The following is an 18,981-nucleotide window of genomic DNA, read 5'->3' as shown; positions in this document are numbered from 1 at the left end:
AATTGAGAAATGCCATGTGGGAGTGAGGTCAAGAGTTGTATTTGGAAAGTAGACTTTTCTCTTTTCAAAACCATTTTGGTTTAATATTTAATAGAAACTCTGCGTTGGAAGTATAATGAAGTGGAAAGCAAAGGAATCTTCTGATGGAAGTTTGAAGGTCACCTTGGCAACAAGTTAAGCCAATGGATATTGTATGCTATGTATTTGAATGCCAAAATAACATCTTTCCAAATTGTTGTGTCGGATCACTATTCTTCTACTATTCTTCAACTTTTAAGCAAAAAAGAATCTTTAATTAGATTCTTTTCATGCTCCTTGACTGCAGAACACAAGCTCATATTCAGAATTTTATTTGGTCACAGCATATAGAGCTGCACAATTAATCTAGAAAATAAACATATGGCATACTCCAAATCAGAGGTCTCCAACCTTGGCAATTTTAAGACTTTCAGGCAGCTTTGCTGGCTGAGGAATTCTGGGAGTTGAAGTCCACAGGTCTTAAAGTTTCCAAGGTTGGAGACCTCTGCTGTAAATAAATAAATAAGATCTAGAAAATATACAATAATCTTACGTTTGAAAGTGATTTGAATGGTAGTACAGTTGTATTCAGTTGGGCCTATTCAAGAAGTTCAGAAGTTACTTGGAAACTTGAGAAAGAAGTACAAGTTTACTATTTTTAAAAAAGAAGCAAAAAAGTTTTATTCTGATTACTTCCTCTAAATGAAATGGTTTGAAATAATTCTCAAATTTAGTCTTGATTTGTGTCACTATATAGAAAAACCACAGATCTCTCAAGCAGAGACTGCCACTAGTTTATGTGATGCCATAGGCCAGGTATTTTAAACATTTTTTTTTCCTTGATGAAGAACTATGGAGAATTTAAAACCTTGCAGAATATTTTGTTATTTGATTTTTTTACCTTTATAAATGTTATTCCACCAGTAAGAATTGTGAAATGTATTACTGCAATGGTCTTTACAATAAACTTTTATGTGATTACTGACATTATACAAAGAAATGTTATGATGGCAAAAACCCGGGAAGTAAACTTGAGTATCAAGCTTATCAGTAAACTTGATAGTTAGAACTATCTATCTATATTTACTATCTATTTATATTTACTGATAGAACTAACTATCAGTAAAACTTGATAGTTAGAAAAATACTATAAGATTCCAGATTTTATTTAACAACAAACTGCAAAGTAATATAGCCAGAGAATCAGGGCTATCTGGACATAAATATTACATTTTCCTATTGAGAGCTCTTGCTGAAGCCTTATTTGAAACTAATAAATATAAGACCAGGTTATGATATATTCAATTAAACCAGTTAAATAAATTATGACTTAATACAATGTGCAAATCCAGCCTGAGGGCAGGGTTGGTTCATCCCAATCTTACAGACATGTACACTCCCAAATTTCCAGATGCTCAAACTTGTAGAAAGGCAAGACCAGCCTGAATATGAAGTAATGTCTTAAATTCCTAACTATAAATCATTGTCATATATCTGGAATGAGGAAGAACAGCAATCAGAAGGAAGGCCTCAGCCCCAGGACCTCTTTCTTTGGATCTCAACCAATGGTTCTCCTTTGTTGCTGATGCTCTCAAAAGCAGCTTCTGCCCAGCTGCTATTGGCCACTGAAGTTACTTACTGTAATCCTTCCACATCTGGTATCTGCAGAGACATCTATCTTTCATAATATCAAGTCCTTAATAAATACAAGTTTAGCATCTTTTGAAAGAGATGAAAGCCTGCTTTTCAAAACAGAATGTTCCCTTTCTTGGAAGAGTATTACTCTTATGTTACAGACACCTTGATTTATAACAGAAGACAGGTGGATTCTACTTGCTTTGTTGCCGGGCTATCACCATTGGATGTATTGTACACTTTCTGCTGTTCCTATAGGTAACAAAAATAGTATCCAATACAGCTATGCAAAGGCTGTATGCAGTGTCTCTGCATGGCTGTATTAGTTACTGTTTTATTACCCGGTGGTAGTGATGGTATGGAGGAATGGCACCACCTTGTCTTCTCCGTCTAAACTTCATGGTTGTTCATGGACTACTTCTGGATGTCACCAGGCATGTAGATAGAAAGTTGCTAGCATTACTATTCCCTCTACCTATTTCAAGGACAGAATTGATTTTTATCTATTGTTCATGTCTGCTTTCTCCTGCACTTCTATTTTCCACCTGTGAGCTGGGTTAGCCTTGGACTCAGGTTTAGTTTTTTTCAGAAAAATGGCAGACCCTTGTTTGAAAGTAGCCTGATAGTCTGCCTGATGTTTCCTAACATTTCTTCAGGCAACCTGACAGACGGCTAAACATGACTTTCCAAGCACACATCTACACTTGTCCAATCCTGCCATACCACACCTTACAGAAGGTGATTGGTGGTTGGTTCCCTGCCAGTCTACAATGCTTGGCAGAAGGAGAAATGAAGCTGAAAGATTCATTTCTTTACCTCATCCTTCATTAAATCAATAAGAACAACATCACTCACTAGCCTTGTTATTCTGACAAGAATAAAACTTGACAACTGAATCAGCAAATTTTGTGCCAGCATTACTTCGAATTCATTCACCCTTTAATAAGCCATCTAACAGTGCCCACATGCAGAGTGCCACAAGTTAAAATACTATAACAAACAATGTAGAGTACATACTGCTTTAAATCAAAAAGTACAGAACAAGGAAGCACTAGTGCGACAAAAGAAGGTAATAAAATAACCTTCTCTGCATAATATATAGCGTGCTATTAGCATTATTTTCTATTGCCACATCAAATGTTTTGCAACATTCCAGAAAACACCATCAAATTCAGTGTCTCTGACTCAAACACCATCATTATCAACTCAAGTTAGCACACAGATAAAAAACTTATCTATCTATCTAAAGTTTAAATAGTAAACATTTAAACTTGGGGTGTGGGGTAGAAAGAAAATAATTTAATTTTCTAGAGAGGCAAGCAAAAATTAGTACTGTATGCTCCATTTAATGCCTAAATTTTGAAAAAAAAAAAAACCAACCAGTGTTTTTGAAAACTATTGTCCTCAGTGCAATCTCACCCATCTTCGTATCAGTTCTCCAGAGACAACTGCTGAAACTAATTGGAAGAAAGTTTCTATCTATTTAAAAAAGGCAAAAGCTTTTAGACAATTATATATTGAAACATTAAATTGGGTGTGAAATGTAGCATGAGTTACAAATCTACCTTTCTTATGAGAAGACCATCACCCCTTCTTCTGGTTTCTGAGATTTAGTGTTATTCTCTTTTCTGATTGTTAGAAATTTACCAGGTAATATTCTTCCACCATTGACCTGATTTCCCCAGAAGGAAGTCCACAGAAAGAAGATAATCTTTTCATGGAGCCCCTCAGCACACTAAATAGGGCTAGAAGAAACACCAGACTGAAGAACACCATCAGTACAGGCTGCTTTTCATACTAATGTCTTCCAGATATTTTGGTCTACCATTCCTATCAACCTCCTCTGATTATGTAAGCCCATTATATCTTGGGAAAGAGGTAATGAAAGAGTTAAGGAGATGGATAAGAAAGTTCTGGTTTTTCTGCACTCATCTGGCTTGAGACCCATGAGAAACCATCTAGTAATCCCTAAATTTCATCCGGTTAAATTCAAGGAACCCAATAATATTTTCACAGTATTTGCTTAACAGAACCCATTTAGAGAAGATATGCAGCAAAATTGCCTGATCTGCATATCATGAATTATTTGTTATTATTAACCAGGCTCAACTGAACTTTTGTTCTCAAATCATCCTTAACTCATACAATTTCTTTGGAGAAGTAAGATCAAGAAAAGCATTGAGAAAATACTGGGTGTATGGAAACAATCTAAGGCCAAAAAGAGTTGGGCATTTAAAAATGGGACTGAAACATCTCAAATCATCCTTATACTAAAAAGCAACTTTAAAAAAGTAACAAAATGTTCAGTATGTAACTATGGACAATTAAGACAGATGGTGGGTCATTTCTATTTCTAATGGACAATATCTGTTGGGATTATGACCAGGAGCATTGAACAATGCTGAAATCTACACAGAAGTTTTCTTTTCTGTAATCTGATATCATCCAATAATAATACATTTCCTATTCCACAATATCAAGCTTATCCTGTCTGGAAATTACAGCAACTGCGATCCAACACTTGGGGAGAGCTGTAGTTTGTAGAAGGCTGGTATGCCCCCTTGATAAAAATGAAATCCACAAAACTAAATGTTTTACTTTTCAGTCGCCTAGGATTTCATTATAAATTATGTCAAACCCAGCCAAACTTCGTATTTGATTAGAACTACAGGCCACTGATTATTTCTTGACAGTAAAATGATTTTAGACCAGTGCTTCGTTTTTTTTCGTTCTGAAAAAAAAAATCAAAGTAAATGGGACTCCAGAGAGATTTAAAGTGTCTATGAATATGTGTAAAAGCTAGGAGAAACTAGCTTCCGCCGCCGTCCGTTGAGAGCTGCAGCCCTTTATCTCCCTTCCTTACAAGGTAGAAACATTCTCTCTTATTCACACATACGCTTTTGTATAGCAATCCAGATAACCCCTAATTTAACTCATGAGTAATTCAACCAGAGTCCCCGGCTTCAGGCTCATAATCACTGCTACGGATTGCAACAAAACAACCAACCAGAACAACAACTCCTTTCTCGAAGGGCGGAGCTATAAAGACAATCTCCTACACCAGATCGACGATAGTCTCGAACCCAAAAGAAAAGGGACCTCCCGAAGAACTAGTAATCCAGTGCATTCTCCTGATTTGCTTTGTTAAACTAAAATCTGGGCGAACCCAGTTGAGAAATGGTCAGTTTTCCACGAAAACTTCTCAGATCCCATCTGCAAAACCTGCCCCCCACAAGGCTCGCCGAGTTTAACAACCCAAGTTGCATTTATTCTTTCTCTCTCCTCCACTCGCCTCGCCCTGCCTTCCCTCAGGGTTGACCCCTATACGAGAGTATTTGAGCAATTCCATGCAGTTTACCCACACGTTAAATTACAATAAAGTTACACTCTCACACAGAAGAAAGCGTAAATCGGGATTGGAACGCAAAATTGTGTCTGTTGTGCAATTCTTCTTTCCCTCTTTTTCCCTTTTCTTTTTTTATTCGCTCCCTCTCCCACGGATTTTTCCATGATTCAAATCACACATACAGTGTATAAGCATTCACAATGACCTACCTTCGGTAGTCGAACCGCTTGGCCAGACAGAAACCAAGAGAAACCCCATGCCGAACCAGCAGGGACAAAAAATGTGGCCCATTGTTTTATCATTGCAACCTCCTGCGCATAATGTTCTTCTAGACTATGAAGCGGAGTTATTCCCACAGCAATCTTCAAAAATATTCCCACCAGCTTCCCTCCACACTTCTTTGCTACCTAACTTTTCAACTCGTTTTACTTCCTTAAAAAAAAAAAAAAGTCACCACCTCTGTGGGTTGGTTTTTTTTTTCCTCCGCCAACGCTAAACGTCAGGAACGCGCCGAGCGCGGGCACGAGAAAGATTCCAGTTCCCTCGGGAGCGGCGAATGAGCTCCTCTGGGGACGTACGTAAGTTATGCCTATGGAAAGAACAGCAGAAGAAAAATGCTTTCTCTCTTTTCCCCCCACCTTTGATTCCGTACTGCTGAAGTTGAAGGTTTGTTTTGTGCTTCGGAATTTTGTTTTAACTTGTATCGTTGGCTGACAGAGGAATGCAAATCTTAGAGTAACATAGAAATATGTGAATTAAGCCCAACCTCCATAAAAAAAATTGCAGAACAAAAACATTATCAATACACTAGCAATATAAAACGTTACACCAACAAAGATCAATAATAGCGCCAAAATTTAGGTGATATATTTGTAAAATGCTTCTAAATTTGGATTAATCTTGTATTATCTTGAATTTGGAAGTTGGAAGATTGTATTAATCTTGAATGAATTGATGAGAAATTTGAGACTGATTAATCAGAAAGATTAGACTGAAAGATTAATTGAAGTTTTTAACCTTGATAATAAAAAAAACCACAAGTATCTTTGCATAACTGGGTTCTTTTCCTAAAGGACTGAAATAAATCAATACTATTTTCTCATTTATTTCCATCAGATACAAAACAGCTTCAGGAAATAAAGCTGTAAGGTAAAAGCTATACTTACTTGTATACATGTACTTAGGGTGTGTGCCTGTATGTGTGTTTGCATTAAAAAAATAGTGTGTTACCTTTTCGTTTTTACCTAATTTTTACCTAACGATTTTTTACCTTTTACTTTACCATACAGAACCATGAATTAAAATTGCCCTAATTGAGTTTTTTTTAAATCACTATGTAACCCTAGTGTAATAACAAATATTACAGATTACAGATTAACAGAGTTGGAAGGGACCTTGTAGGTCATCTAGTCCAACCCCCTGCCCAAGTGGGAGACCCTACACCATTTCTGACAAATGGCAATCCAGTCTCTTCTTGAAAGTCTCAAGTGATGAAGTTCCCACAACTTCTGAAGACTGTATTAGATAGGATTGCAATATAAAGCAAAAACACTATTTAAATCAAAAGCATCTAAAAGGGAACATATGTTGTCAGAATGTAGTTAAGTTTATACTATGTGAACCCAGCCACTTTTTGTAAACTACGAATTAAGCTCTGCATATTGTGTGGCCTCAGCCATTGATGGGTTGTTTTACAAAAGTATGATTCAGTGGAAATTGTAGAATGACTACATGCATTGTTTATATTTTACATCAAGTTTCATGCTCTGTGAATTATACTTGAATTCTCTTTCTGGGAAACAGGTGCTATGTGTTTTAACAATAAAAATGAAACATAATGTTTATTTCCTGCTTTCCACTCAACAATCAACTGAGTTTATGTTTCTGGAATATAATGATCTTCTCAGATGTGGGATGGGATGAATGGCAGGATAATCTTTTCAGCAATGCCCCCTCCTTTTTGGAAAATGAAGTTCCTCCAGAAAGCATACTCAAAACATCAGAGAGGCCCACTTACAGGCTTCAAGGCTGCTGTTTGGCCTCAGGCAAAAATGCTCTTCTCTTTCGCTAGGCTGTTAAAAAATTACCTCCAGCTCCAACATGCGCTTGCATACCTTACTTGGACTGAATGCCTCTATAGGAATATAATGCTTTTTAAGAACACCCACAATACCTGTTTGAAATGTCCCTCATGACTAATCAGCAGAACGTGCAAAAGACTTTTAGCAAGTAGGTAAAGGGAGAAAGTTTAGCAAGTAGGTAAAGGGAGAAAGTTATAAAGGAAGTAAGCCCAATAAATCACAAGAACTCTCTTCTGCTATGTTCAGTGAAATAAAACAGGAGGGTGCAGTAGCATTGCTGGAGAGGCCTGTTCAATTTCTGTATAAAAACAGCTCATAAGGGTCTACGTGGAGTGGAGACAAAACGTGTGTCATAACATAATTGCAAACCCCATGACTTCTTGCATACTTAGCTGAGACAGAGGGGTCTAAGTACACTAGAGTAGAATTGGTACAAAGCCACTGCAAAAGTTGACATTCATTGCAAGTACCAATGCAACAGTTGGGTTACTGTATAGGTTTGCTTTTTTAATTATTTTTATTGGGTTTTTTAAAAGCTAACAAAAAAGACAAAGCATAAAAATAGTTATAATGCAAATACAAAAAAATATAAAAAGTGCATAAAATGAAAATGTACAACCAAAAAAAGCGAAGTATATCTCACTGTAACAATTAAATTACAATTACCGTATAAGTCGACCCGAATATAAGCCGAGGCACCTAATTTTGCCACAAAAAACTGGGAAAACTTATTGACTCGAGTATAAGCCGAGTATTTCAGCACATTTTTTGTGCTGAAAAACCCCTTGGCTTATACTCGAGTGAGATTCCCTCTGAAAGAAAAATGGTGTGGAGCTCCGGAGCTGGGCAGCCGCTTCCCTGCTTCCGTGTTTCCTTTGCAACTTGTAATCAAGGGGTAATCGGAAGCAGAAAAGTTCTTGCATGAGGATATATTGTTTTTTCTTTTTAACTGTTTTTAGGGGGAAAGACCATTCGTCATGTGAGAATGCTCAGACACGAAATCTATCCGCCTGAAAATAAGTGTGTGTGTGTGTGTGGGGGATTTTAACAGAGGAAGACATAGGGAGAAGGCAAAACGACGGAAGATCCTTCAGGGAAACTGAGGGGAGACTCACCTTGGTCCAGATGAGCCCCTTCCCGCCCCTAAGGAAGCAGAGGCAGCCAGCAAGGGCAGGCAAGCCCGGCCGCATGCGGACTCCATCCATCCTCGCTCCCACCCACCCACCCAAAGCCACGAAGTCCCCCAATCGCGCAGCCCAGAATCGCCCTCTCCTCGGGCAGCAACGACGCCCAGTGTTTCCTGAGACAAGAAGCTCCAGGCTGTGCAAGAGCGCCCTGGCTCTGGGCTCAGGAAACAGCGAGCCGAGGTGGCCGTTTCCTCAGCCCCAGCTCCTTTCAGTCCGATCCGGAGGAGGAGGAGGAGGAGGTGGTGGTGGCAGCGGCTGCGTTGTTTTCTGAGCTCTAAGCGTGGCCCGGCTCCGCTGCCCGTTTCCTCAGCCCCAGCTGCTTTCAGTCCGCTCGGGAGGAGGAGGAGGTGGTGGCGGCGGCGGCGGCGGCTCGTGTCGCTTTCTGAGCCCGCGAGCCTAGAGCGCAGAAAACAACGCGAGCCACTGCCACCACCTCCTCCTCCTCCTGAGTGGACTGAAAGCAGCTGGGGCTGAGGAACGCAAGCCAACGGAGCTGAAGCCACGCCTAGAGCTCAGAAAACAACGCGAGCCGCTGCCACCACCACCTCCTCCTCCTCCTCCTCCCGATCGGACTGAAAGCAGCTGGGGCTGAGGAAACAAAGCCACCTCGGCTCGCGTTGTTTTCTGAGCCTAGAGCCAGGCGCTTTCATTGCACGGTGGAGCTTCTTGTCTCAGGAAACACTGGGCGTCGTTGCTGCCCCGAGGGAAGGGCGATTCTGGGCTGCACGACTGGGGACTTCGTGGCTTTGGGTGGGTAGGTGGGTGGGAGCGAGGACGGACGGAGTCCGCGGCGGGCTTGCCTGCCCTTGCTGGCTGCCCTGCTTCCTTAGGGCGGGAAGGGGCTCATCTGGACCAAGGATGAGTCTCCCCCTCAGTTTCCCCTGAAGGATCTTCCGTCGCTTTTGCCTTCTCCCTATGTCTTCCCTCTGTTAAAATCCCCCCCCACACACACACACACTTATTTTCAGGCGGATAGATTTCGTGTCTGAGCATTCTCACATGACGGTGGGTCTTTCCCCCCGCTAAAAACAGTTAAAAAAAGAAAAACAATATATCCTCATGCAAGAACTTTTCTGCTTCCGATTACCCCCATGCTTACAAGTTGCAAAGGAAACACGGAAGCAGGGAAGCGCTGCCCAGCTCCGGAGCTCCACACCATTTTTTTTCAGAGGGAATCTCACCCTGAGTATATCGCCCGAGGGGTTTTTTTCAGCACAAAAAATGTGCTGAAAAACTCGGCTTATACTCGAGTATATACGGTACATTTACAATATTATGCAAATGTACACATTTCTAGTGTATTTATTTATCATTCTGCATTTTTGACCTACTGTATTTTGTATAAATGAGTTCCATCTTTCATTTCATTCGTTCATACCAAATCTAAGTCTATGTAATACATTCCTACTTAGCAAGTGTAATTATTTCTTCAGTCCATTGAGTGAACTAGGCTATATATTTATTTTTCTAATGTTGTGATATCTGTTTTTAGACAAAGGAAAAGCACAGAGCACATTGTCCATTGGTCAAATTCCATGTAACAAAATGCTATTTTGACCTTTCTTTTCTATATAAACATAAATTCTAATTATTTTCTGTTGAATAAATTATATTCTGAGGTCCATTGTCACTCTTGCTATAGAAGACATTCTCCCACTGTTTAGGCAACATAGGAAACTAATATTTTATTTCACTCATTTCTAAGCCAGTGGTAGGAATCTTTTTTTTTTTACTACCAGTTCTGTGGGCGTGGCTTGGTGGACATGGCAAGGGAAGGATATTGTAAAATCTCCAGTCAGAGGTGGTATTTGCTGGTTCTCCGAACTACTTAAAATTTCCACTACCAGTTCTCCAAACTGCTGAATACCACCTCTGTTCTAAGCGTCTATATATTAAATTGATTTATTGATAACAAAATCTGTAAAAATTAGGATTTTTTTTTTAGTTTTAAAGTATTTAACTATTCTAGGTTTTCAAAAGCTGAAATGCTGCTGGTCCAAACAATGTTGTTAACAAATGTTGTTGTGTAAATATTGTGATTGAGTTACATCTGGTATCCATCTCTTAATATGGCATCTGTTAAAAATTAATCAGTTGGGACAAAGAGATTATCTTTGCTTACCTCCAATGTTTCCTTATCACCACTTTCTTCCCAATTTTTAAAAGTTCAGAAGCATGGGAAAAATATTGAATCTTTTTTTATTGACATTATATTTCACAACTTTCTAAGTGACTTGTTTTCATGGTTCTAGTCTATTGAGACTTTACAAAAAAGATTTAGAAATAAATAAAATAATGTCACCTGCAAATAAAAAGTTTATTTATATGTTCAGCTGAATACCATGAGTTTCTTTTGGAGGCCGAGTTCCAACTATGACATAGAGAAACCCGAATGGCTTGGGAGATCATTTTCTCCCATATAGACTTGCTCAGTTTGAATGATTTTTCGTTCTTTTTTCTGTCATAACTTTGATGAGGTCTACCTGTACAAGTTTTCAAATGGGAAAGGTGGAAAGTTACTAGAGGTTATTTGCTTTTAAAATCCTCTTACATATATCTAAATTATATTTTACTGTGATGTTGAATATAAACAATTGAGTTATTTCAAACAACAACAATAGTTGTTTATCGTTTATTTCATGGCCAAGTTTTGCTTATTCCAGTGAAGCTTGCCCCAGGAAAATCATCCAAGAATGGAAAACTGGGGTTGAGATTTAACAAAAGTAGCAGCATCCTACACAGTTAAAGGAAAAAGATCCTCTTCTGCTGTAGTCTCACATAGCTAAAACAACTGCTGTTGAACAGTAAAATGGATCTTGTTAATTTTTCCATTGAAACCGGAGCAATTCTCCTAGATTATCCCTCCTTGATATAGATTGCAAAATTCTGGCCACAAAAGAAAAACAGAATTGAAAGTTTCTGGCTCTCTTTGCTGCCATCTAGTGGTTATCTTAATTTCTGTAGTTTAACATTGCAGCTTTTATCTGTTTACCTATACAAAATTTTAAACAGCGCTTCCCACTGAGTATTGGTAGGGAAACTAAACAACTGCTTATAGTTATTTTTGTAATTTTTCAAAATATAAAATCTGACAATATGTTCACAGCTCCTATTTCGAGTGCAACACAGGTAATATATTGAAGTAACCAGAGATGGCCTTGAGTCCAAATACAATGATTTAACAGATTTAACAGATAATCAGAGTTGGAAGGGACCTTGTAGGTCATCTAGTACAACCACCCGCCCAAGCGGGAGACCCTACACCATTTCTGATAAATGGCAGTCCAATCTCTTCTTGAAAGTCTCAAGTGATGGCGCTCCCACAACTTCTGAGGGCAAGCTGTTCCATTGGTTGGTTGTTCTCACTGTCAGAAAGTTTCTCCTTATTTCCAGGTTGAATCTCTCCTTGTTCAGTTTCCATCCATTATTCCTTGTCTGGCCTACAGGAGCTTTAGAAAATAGCTAACCCCTTTCTCTCTGTGTCAGCTCCTCAAATATTGGAAGACTGCTATCATGTCTCCCCTGGTCCTTCTCTTTACTAGACTAGCCAAGTCCAGTTCCTGCAATCATTTGTTGTATGTTTTAGCCTCCAGTCCCCTAATCATCCTGGTTGCTCTCCTCTGTACTTTTTCTCGAGTCTCAACACCTTTTTTATAATGTGGTGAACAAAACTGGATGCAGTACTCTAAGTGTGGTCTTACTAAGGCTTTATAGAGTGGTGTTAGTACTTCCCTTGTTCTTGATTGTATCCCTCTGTTAATACAATTTAGGATTGCATTAGCTTTTTTGGCTGCTGCTGCACACTGCTGGCTCATATTTAGCTGGTTGTCCACTAAGACTCCAAGATCCCTGTCACAGTTACTGCTATTGAGCCTGGTTTCACCCAGTCTATATGTGTACTTTTGGTTTTTCTTGCCTAAATGTAGGACTTTACTTTTCTCTACATTTGGCTCGGTGGCCCCAAAATTTTGTAGAGTTGTTTGCAAAAATGAGTCCAGCAAACGCATATTCATTCATACAATAAACGCCATTGTAAAAACCAATCCCAACCACAAAAAACTTCGCTCAAGACCAGACTTATCCATACTGCAAAGAATCCGCTCCCGTAAACTCTGCAAGGAACTCAAAAGACGTCTAGACAATGGAGAGAAGGATCTCTACATTGACTACCGCACTGATTGTTTCAAAAGTAAGTCACACAACCCACAACTCCACATCCAACCCTACCTCATCCAACCCACCATCACTCAAAACTAGGCACGCATGCCCCTCAATTCCAACTACAACTGGCCTTAAATGCAAGCTACTCAATGCAAGAAGCCTTGTGAATAAAATACCTGAATAAAATAAAATAAAATCCCTGTCAGCCGGGAATGGCTGACAGGGAAGTTTTGAGAGAGTCTTCTAGTGGAGATGAGAACTTGGAAAATTTGTGGTTAAATGTAAAAAATAGAAGACGGTTGAAAAGGCAAAATCAGCTGGAGCGAATGAGAAGAGCAAGTCAGTAAATTAGCACATTGCCTCAATGAGTATAAAAGAACACAGCTGGGCTGGTACATTTTGCCAGGAACAAAATGACTATTTGAGTGAGGACGTTACAGCAAAGAGCTCTGAGGTTGAGGATTTATTGCCAGGACTGGTTTGCCGGACAGAGTAAGATTTATGCTGTGGTTTCTGCCAGCCGTTATCTTGTAAGACTTCTTTCCATTTGATTTACTTGTGAAACGGCTGCTTTCTGTTTTGTTCGTTTGAATTTCGAAGGGGAATCATAACATCAAAGTATGCCAAGGTCAACGGACAGAAGCCTCATCATCATCTGGAGATGTCCACATGATGATATTCACAACTTTTAATTGGAAGAACCATTTGAACTATTGGGGGTGGGAACGTTGCCATTGCTTTGTATATGTGATTTACACGCCTATTTTCTCAGATTCAGAATTCTTTTGTTGCTACCACTTGATTTCCAGTAAAAGACATCTTTTCTCTAATTAAAAGAATCTAAGTATTTCTTTCTTGGATTTTGAATGGAGCACCAGCTGACATTATTCTGAATCTCACATTACCATTTTCTTCCGAGGGGTCTGAACATCATGTCAAGTCCAGCCAGCGACCAAGAAGACCTGGGAGTCAGCTGGAAGGATCCTGAGGAAAAGCCTCCTCCAGGAGTGACCACTACCCGTCAGTGTGGAAGAGAGGAGCCATGGCAGGAGAAGGAAAGGAAGAATTTTTTACTAACTCAAGCCAGGCATCTGCTAAATGAAGTTATCGGAGATCCTCAAACTGAACAAAGGTATGAGGGAGAGGAGGGGAGGCAGCCCCAGCTAGAAGAAGCAGAGCAGCCACCCCCATAAATCAACCCGGGCTAGAGCAACAGGCAGCAGCAGCCCAGGGGCCCCCAGCGGGAGGAATAATTGCCAGAAGACAGAGAACCCCAAAGGTGCCTCTGTTGGAAGTAAAATATGGGGGGGATCCCAAGGAGTTAGGATTTTTCCTGGCACAAGTTTGGAGCCATATGGAGGAATACGGAGGGTATTTTTCCTCAGAAACAGCCAAAGTTAGATGTATTACCAGGGCTCTGGAGGGAACAGCTGCAAAGTGGATGGTGACTGCATAATGATAATGCCTCTCAGCTGATGAATTATGACCTGTTCATGACTGCGCTGCAGGCCAGGTTTGAAGACCCACTTGCTGAATGTAAGACCAGAATCAGGATGAAGGCCATAATTCAGGGGCGGAAATCAGTGGCCGACTACACCCAGGAATTTAGAGAGCTGACGTGTCATATTCGAGGCTGGTCCCAGGGAGCCCTGATAGAAGCATTCAAAGATGGGTTAAATGAAGATGTATACCAAAGCTGCATTGCCAGAAGAGACCCTAATGAGCTGCAGATGTACATGCTGGCAGCAGAGGTGGAAATTGATCTAACCCGAAACAGACGCCGTGGGGGTTCTGGTTGGAGTAAGTCCTCCCCCACCCATCCTTGAGAAGCCTTAAAACCCCAAAAGGAAGGGATGGCGGCAAAACCCAAGTCCACTGCTTGCTTCCGATGTGGGAAGGAAGGTCACCGGGTGGCAGATTGCCGGGCCAAGTTGGAACCAAAGGGGGCGCCAGGAGGAGGAAAAAGACCTGAAAAAAACCCAGCGAATCCTTGCAAAACGGCGCTTAAAGTGGACGAAGTTGTAGAGGTTGCCCCTCCGAAAGGAGAGGAGCTGGACCTCCAACCTCTTCTGAAGAGAGTGACTTTGAATCGGAAGACGACTCACTGGTAAGTCCAAACAAGGGCCCTATGACCATTCCAGTGAAGTTAAGGGTACCCACATTGGGAGCCAAAGGGAAAATGGTGGCCTTGTTGGACTCTGGGTGCACAAGGTGCATTGTCAGCTCGGAAGTAGTGGAGAAAATGGGCTTAAGACTAAAGACCTTAAAAACGCCCATAGCCTTTTGCCAATTGGATGGATCGGTAGCTGGGGGAAGCCCTACACATTTCATAACGGAACCCATAGAAATGACAATGGGGAAGCATAGAGAGACTCCGTGTTTTATTGTGGCCCTGGGATGGAGCGGCCCCTAATACTGGGATTGCCCTGGCTCTGAAAATGGAACCCCACGTCGATTGGAGGGGGTCATTGCGCATATGTACTGACCAGTGCCCGGAAGGGGAGGAGCGATCTCAACTGAAACTTAAGAATCCCATTGAACTGGCCTCCATGGGTACAGAGAAACTGAAGGGGGAGGAGAAAATTCCGGAGGAATATTGGGACTTAAAGGAAGTATTCAGTGAAAAGGCCTCGAATGAGCTTCCGCCCCATCATTCAACAGATTGTAGTATTGAAATTTTACCTGGGGTGAAACTCCCAAAACCGAATCTGTACTCGATGACACTGTGAGAGCTAGAAGAGCTGCGGTCATTTATCGATAAGAATTTGGAACATGGTTTCACCCAACCTGCTAGACCCCGGGTAGCGACCCCAGTGTTATTCCATGAAAATGTTTACGAAGCTCGACTTGAGAGAAGCATACTACTGGGTTCGAATTAAGGAAGGGGATGAATGGAAAACTGCTTTCAACTGCCCGATGGGTTGTTTCCAATTCAACGTTCTTTCATTTGGCCTACAGGGCGCCCCAGCAGTATTCATGCAAATGATCAATCAAGTATTGCATGAACATTTATACAAAGGGGTTTTGGTCTACCTTGATGATATCCTTATCTACACAGAGACTCGTGATGAACATGTGAAACGAGTGGTCAGTTTTGGAAAAACTCCGAGCTGCTAAGCTGTATGCAAAATTGTCCAAGTGTGAATTCCATCAGGAGAAAATTGACTATTTGGGTTATTGCATATCACACGAGGGCATAGAAATGGATCCGGGGAAGGTTCGTGCTGTGTTGGAATGGGCCCCTCCAGCACCAGAAAATAACTTCAGAGTTTCTTGGGATTCGCCAATTTTTACCGACAATTTATCCCGGCTTTTGCAAAAATAGCACTGCCTATCACAAACCTCCTAAAAACCAAAGGGGAGGTGAAACCAAAGCCTAGTAAGCCACTGGAGTGGTCCATAGAATGTCAAGCTGCCTTTGAAAAGCTGAAACGACTGTTTGCTGCTGAACCAGTGCTCAAGCACCCGGACATGGATGCTCCTTTTGTGATCCAAGCCGATGTGAGTAACATAGCAGTTGGAGCGGTGTTACTGCAAGCAAATGAAACGGGGACTTTACAACCATGTGCATATACTTCCCGTAAATTATCTGGAACCGAAAGGAGATGGGCCGTCTGGGAAAAAGAAGCTTTTGCAGTTCGCTGGGCCCTGTTAACTTGGAGACATTTCTTGGAAGGAGCAAAACACCCATTTGAGGTGTGGACTGATCATAAAAATTTGGAGGCCTTGAAAACGCCCTGGAAGCTGCCCCCCAAACAAATTTGCTGGGCACAGTACTTTAAATGCTTTAATTTTTCATTGAAGTACATTCCAGGGGGGTGGAACTTCATGGCGGATGCTTTATCTAGACTACCTCAATATAATAGTGCTCGCCAGGAAGTGGTAAGGCCGATTGTCCCAACCAAACAGTTGGCAGCTCCCGTGGTTACCAGAGCCCAAAAGAAGAAGAAGGAGGTAGATTTATTGAATGATTTGACTGCACAATTAAGAGAGGCTCTAAAACTTGATGACTGGTTCCTTGCTCACTCAAATAACTGTATGGTTAGAGATGGATTGGCATGGGTGGGAGCCAAATTATATGTGCCAGAGAAACTGAGAAGCTAAATATTACATCAAGCTCATGATTCTAAAGCTGCTGGTTTTGGATTCATGAAAACCTTACACTTGGTTAAACGGCAATTTTGGTGGCCTACTTTGAAGAAGGACATTGAAACTTATGTAGCTAGTTGTTCTATCTGTGCCTCAGCTAAATGGCCCCCTGGTAAGCCAACAGGCTTGTTACAAAATGTGGCTAGACCAACGGCTCCATGGAAGGAAATCTCTATGGATTTTATAGCGGAATTACCTGAAAGTGGGGGAAACACAATTATTTGGGTGGTAACTGATTTGTTTTCCAGACAGGTACATTTCATACCTTGTTCGAAGATCCCATCTGCAAAAACGTTGGCTAAACTGTTTATTCTACATATCTATAGGTTACATGGGGTTCCCGAATCCATAATCTCAGACAGGGGTATCCAATTCACCTCGAACTTTTGGAAGGAGTTCCTGAAGTTATTGGGCTCTGCCCACCATCCACATGTGAGAGAACTAACGCGGTATTGGAACAATATCTTAGATGTTACATAAATTATCAGCAAGATAATTGGGCTGACCTATTGCCATTTGTGGAGGTGGCATATAACAATTCCGTACAGAGTAGTACTGGGTTTACTCCGTTTAAAGTGGCATCGGGGCAAGACTTTGTACCCCTACCTGAACTTCCACATGAGAAGCCTAACATTCAGTCATTCGATGAATGGATAACACAACTCCAGCTTACCTGGCCGGTTACTCGTAAAGCATTAGATGATGCACATCAAGCTCATAAGAAATTTGCAGACAAAAAGAGAACTCCACAAAAACCATATCAGGTGGGCGACAAAGTCTTTTTATCCACCAGATATTTGCAAACCACCCAAATGTCCAAAAAGCTTGGCCCTAAGAATCTTGGCCCTTTCTCAATTGAACGAATTGTAAGCCCTGTGGCAGTCCAACTGAAATTACCAAAAACTCTTATACGAATCCACCCTGTTTTCCACGTTAGTCTGTTAAAACCTGAACACACCGGCAATTTGAGACCGACCCAGATTGTTAATTGAAGGCGAACAACATTTTGAAGTTAAGGAAATTTTGGATTCTCGGAAATGGCTCCAATATTTGGTTGCTTGGAAACATTTCCCTTCTTCCCAGGCTGAGTGGGTCGATGAAAGGGATGTTAGAGCTCCTACACTTGTCAAAGCATTTCGTACTAAATATCCTGATAAACCCTAAAAATATGAGTAATTTAATGTTACCTGTTTATTGAATATTACCTTCTATGTTTTCTTCTTTTATAGGACTAACGTTTTTTTTCTAGGAGGGCCGAATGTCAGCCTTCAAGATTCTCTCCCATTGCTTTGCATCCTTCGGCTGTCATAAGTAACGGGGGGAGGAGGGGGGGAAATTATGGGAAGTGAGCTGGAGGTGTAACAAACAGAACTGTATAAACTGGGGCAGGGGGATACATTTTTGCTTAGGTTTCTATTCCTTGCTTAGCTTTCTCTTTTATGCTATGCGCAGCTGCAAACCTTTATCAAAGTATGCCAAGGTCAACGGACAGAAGCCTCATCATCACCTGGAGATGTCCACATGATGATATTCACAACTTTTAATTGGAAGAACCATTTGAACTATTGGGGGTGGGAACGTTGCCATTGCTTTGTATATGTGATTTACGCGCCTATTTTCTCAGATTCAGAATTCTTTTGTTGCTACCACTTGATTTCCAGTAAAAGACATCTTTTCTCTAATTAAAAGAATCTAAGTATTTCTTTCTTGGATTTTGAATGGAGCACCAGCTGACACTAATTGTAAAGACTGCAACAACGACACCATTAAAGCCAACATTTTTAACACATTCTTTTGCTCAGTATTTGTAAACAGCAATGGATCATACCCAGTATTTCCTAGCCGAACCACAGAAAACTACAACTATCTAATACATATTGATTTTACAGAAGACAATGTTGAAAAAGCACTACACAATCTAAAACCATCTCTATCTATTGGACCATACAGAATACGTGCCTACTTCTTAAAAAAGCTATCCACTGCCATAGCTGAACCTCTAAGCATAATCTTTAAAAACTCTTTCAGGACCAGTTCCTTGCCAAATCTATGGTCACAAGCCACGGTCATCCTCATCTTCAAAAAGGGAGACCCTAGCCTAGTTGAAAATTACAGACCAATCTCTTTATGCTGCGTCACCTGTAAAGTCATGGAATCAATTATTAACCAATCCATTATCTTCCAATTAGAGACAAACAACCTACTCCCTAATAAACAATTTGGTTTCAGAAAAAAACTATCCTGTAATCTGCAACTCTTACACTGCAAAAACATACGGACTACAAAATGCAATTAGGGCAAAACAATAGATGCAATCTACATAGACTTCTGTAAAGCCTTTCAGTGGTACATGACAAACTACTCCTAAAACTAAAATCTTATGGTATCTCTGGACACCTGCATA

General features: G+C 40.7%; 1 protein-coding gene and 1 long non-coding RNA gene across 2 annotated transcripts in view; one reads left to right on the top strand and one right to left on the bottom strand.

The window, feature by feature from the left end:
• ERBB2 (erb-b2 receptor tyrosine kinase 2) overlaps window positions 1–5,545 on the bottom strand; it is a 77,667-nt gene extending 72,122 nt beyond the window's left edge. Inside the window, exon 1 of the mRNA XM_026717573.2 lies at window positions 5,209–5,545. Within this exon, the coding sequence (XP_026573358.1) occupies window positions 5,209–5,290 (82 nt within the window). The 5' untranslated portion in view covers window positions 5,291–5,545. The remainder of the gene's footprint in view (window positions 1–5,208) is intronic.
• LOC148124147 (uncharacterized) lies at window positions 5,508–18,236 on the top strand. Its single transcript, XR_015740091.1, has 4 exons — window positions 5,508–5,577; window positions 6,116–6,148; window positions 13,348–13,560; window positions 17,807–18,236. It is a non-coding gene; the product is annotated as an uncharacterized LOC148124147 (long non-coding RNA).
• The last annotated feature ends 745 nt before the right edge of the window (window positions 18,237–18,981 follow it).

This window comes from Pseudonaja textilis, chromosome Z (assembly GCF_049901715.1).
Source record: "Pseudonaja textilis isolate UNSWEBS1 chromosome Z, rPseTex1.2, whole genome shotgun sequence".
Taxonomy (NCBI): Eukaryota; Metazoa; Chordata; class Lepidosauria; order Squamata; family Elapidae; genus Pseudonaja; species Pseudonaja textilis.
The sequence above is the reverse complement of the archived record's forward strand: the minus strand, read 5'-3'. Positions and strand labels throughout refer to the sequence as shown.